The sequence below is a fragment of the Pygoscelis adeliae genome, unplaced genomic scaffold, assembly GCF_000699105.1.
Source record: "Pygoscelis adeliae isolate BGI_AS28 unplaced genomic scaffold, ASM69910v1 Scaffold836, whole genome shotgun sequence".
In the NCBI taxonomy this organism is placed as follows: Eukaryota; Metazoa; Chordata; class Aves; order Sphenisciformes; family Spheniscidae; genus Pygoscelis; species Pygoscelis adeliae.
In genome coordinates this window covers 9,019-10,869 of record NW_008825013.1, presented here as the reverse complement: position 1 = coordinate 10,869, position 1,851 = coordinate 9,019, and the positions used below count along the sequence as shown (strand labels likewise).

The 1,851-nt window shown below is 65.5% G+C and overlaps 1 protein-coding gene across 1 annotated transcript in view; it reads left to right on the top strand.

The window, feature by feature from the left end:
- The window catches only part of SPAG5 (sperm associated antigen 5), a gene marked incomplete at its 5' end in the record, with an annotated part of 14,443 nt that overhangs the window by 4,276 nt on the left and 8,316 nt on the right, over positions 1-1,851 (top strand). Inside the window, 5 exons of the mRNA XM_009326230.1 lie at positions 77-245; positions 780-903; positions 1,179-1,290; positions 1,519-1,599; positions 1,684-1,827. Coding sequence (XP_009324505.1) covers positions 77-245; positions 780-903; positions 1,179-1,290; positions 1,519-1,599; positions 1,684-1,827 — 630 coding nt within the window. The remainder of the gene's footprint in view (positions 1-76; positions 246-779; positions 904-1,178; positions 1,291-1,518; positions 1,600-1,683; positions 1,828-1,851) is intronic.

The following is a 1,851-nucleotide window of genomic DNA, read 5'->3' as shown; positions in this document are numbered from 1 at the left end:
CCCCGCCCCCGCTCGCCGGGGCAGTGCAGAGCTGTCACAAGCCGCACTCCGGCGCTTGTGCCTCTCCTCTCTGAAGGATGATGCCCCAACGAGAAGCAGAGCCTGGACCCCGGCTCCACGGACGCCAGGCTGGCAGACACCCCGCCGTGCCTGGACCCCCGCCTGCCGCACGCCGGCATGCCGCACCCCGTACTGCGCCGGGGGCTCCTTCGTGGGCAGCGTCCTGAAAGCGGTGTCGGGGAAAGGTGAGCTGGCACCTGCTGTCTGGGTGCTGGGGGGGGTCTCTGTATGGGGATGGGGGATCGCTCCCCTCCATGCTGGGGATGTGCACTGGTGCTGAGTGAGGAGGAGATCTCGGTGCCATCCCCATGCCTTTCCCTGTGGATCCCCTGGTTCTTCCCTTGTGGCTGCCATGGGTTGGGTCACGGCTCCTGCGAGCGGCCGGGGTCTTCTCTGAGCTCCCTGGGGCAGATGGGTGCATGGGTGAGCTCTGGTCGTGCTCCCCGCAGCACGCAGGGCTGGGCACAGTGCCTCTGCCCTCTCCTCTCACAGATGCCGATGAAGCTGCCAGAGGTGGGAGCGCATTTACCAAGGACAAACGTGCCTCTACACCAAAGCCAATAGGTACTGGGGCTGTCACCCTGCCCTGGACCCTGCTCCGAAGCTGCAGGGCTGCCTGCACGGGGGGTGACAAGCAGGCATGCCCTCCTGCTTGGCTCTGTGTCCCCTGGGGCTGACATTCCTCCCGGGCCGCTCACGAGCCTCTGCCCTGCCAACAGAGCCTGAGGATGGTCTGCTGGAGAGCGTGAAGGAGCTGAGAGCTGTGGTCTCCGACCTTGCCATGCTGAGCTCCCGTATCCAGGAGCTGGAGCAGAGCGAGTTCAAGGCGCTGCAGAGAGAGATGTGAGTTCAGTGGGGCCTCGTGTCGAGGGCCAGGCATGGGCAGCGCTCTCCTGGGCACGGTATCTCCTGCGGGCAGCCTGTCTGGGGTCTGCCTCTTGCCCCAGCTCTGGATTAGACCTCTCCTGCCATGGCTAGAAGGGCTTTTTCCAGCTGGCCGGGCTGGTGGGTTGGGCACTCCCACCCTGGGGCTGGTGGGATGCCCAGGAAGGGGTTTGGTACCTGGCACCATGCTTGGCTGCGATCCCCACCTGCTCAGCCCTGCTGTCCTCTCCCAGCTCCGACCTGCAGCTCCGGCTGGAGACTGTGACGGCTGAGAGCCAGGAGAAGATGGATGCCCAGGCTGCTGCTATCGCCAAGCTGAACAAGGCGCTGAGGGGCAAGCTAGAGGTGAGCTGGTGCCAGAAGTGGGCCAGTGCTCACCCCAGGGCAGAGCCGAACTGGGACAGGCGCTGATCTAGGACGCAGAGAAATCTGGGTGACTGGCTCCAGCGCTGCCCCATGGGTGCTCCTGGCTCGTCTGACCTTCTTGAACATGAGAAAACCCGCTCCCCCCCCCGGGGTGCTGAGGGTGGTCGGGGCCGGGCACTGCTGACACCGCCTTCTTCCCCCCCACAGAACGAGAAGGAGCTGCAGGACGTGGTGAAACAGCAGGAAGAGAAGATGCTGCAACTCATTGACAAGAGCGGGGAAGTCACGGTGCGTGATGGGGGCCTGGCTGAGCTGCACGCCTGGGGGGTGCTGGCCGTAGGACCCCTTTCAGCATCTCCTTTCCCCCTGCAGAGGCTGAAGGGAGAGGTCTCCCAGCTGAAGCGCTCGCTCCAACGCGCGGAGACGGAGGCCAAGGTGCTGTGGGAGGAGATGCGGGGGCAGGAGCCCAAGGTGGATGCCGCCTATGTCCAGGAGCGAGTCCTGCTGCGGCAGGAGGTGAGGCCGGGGGGCTGGCGGGGC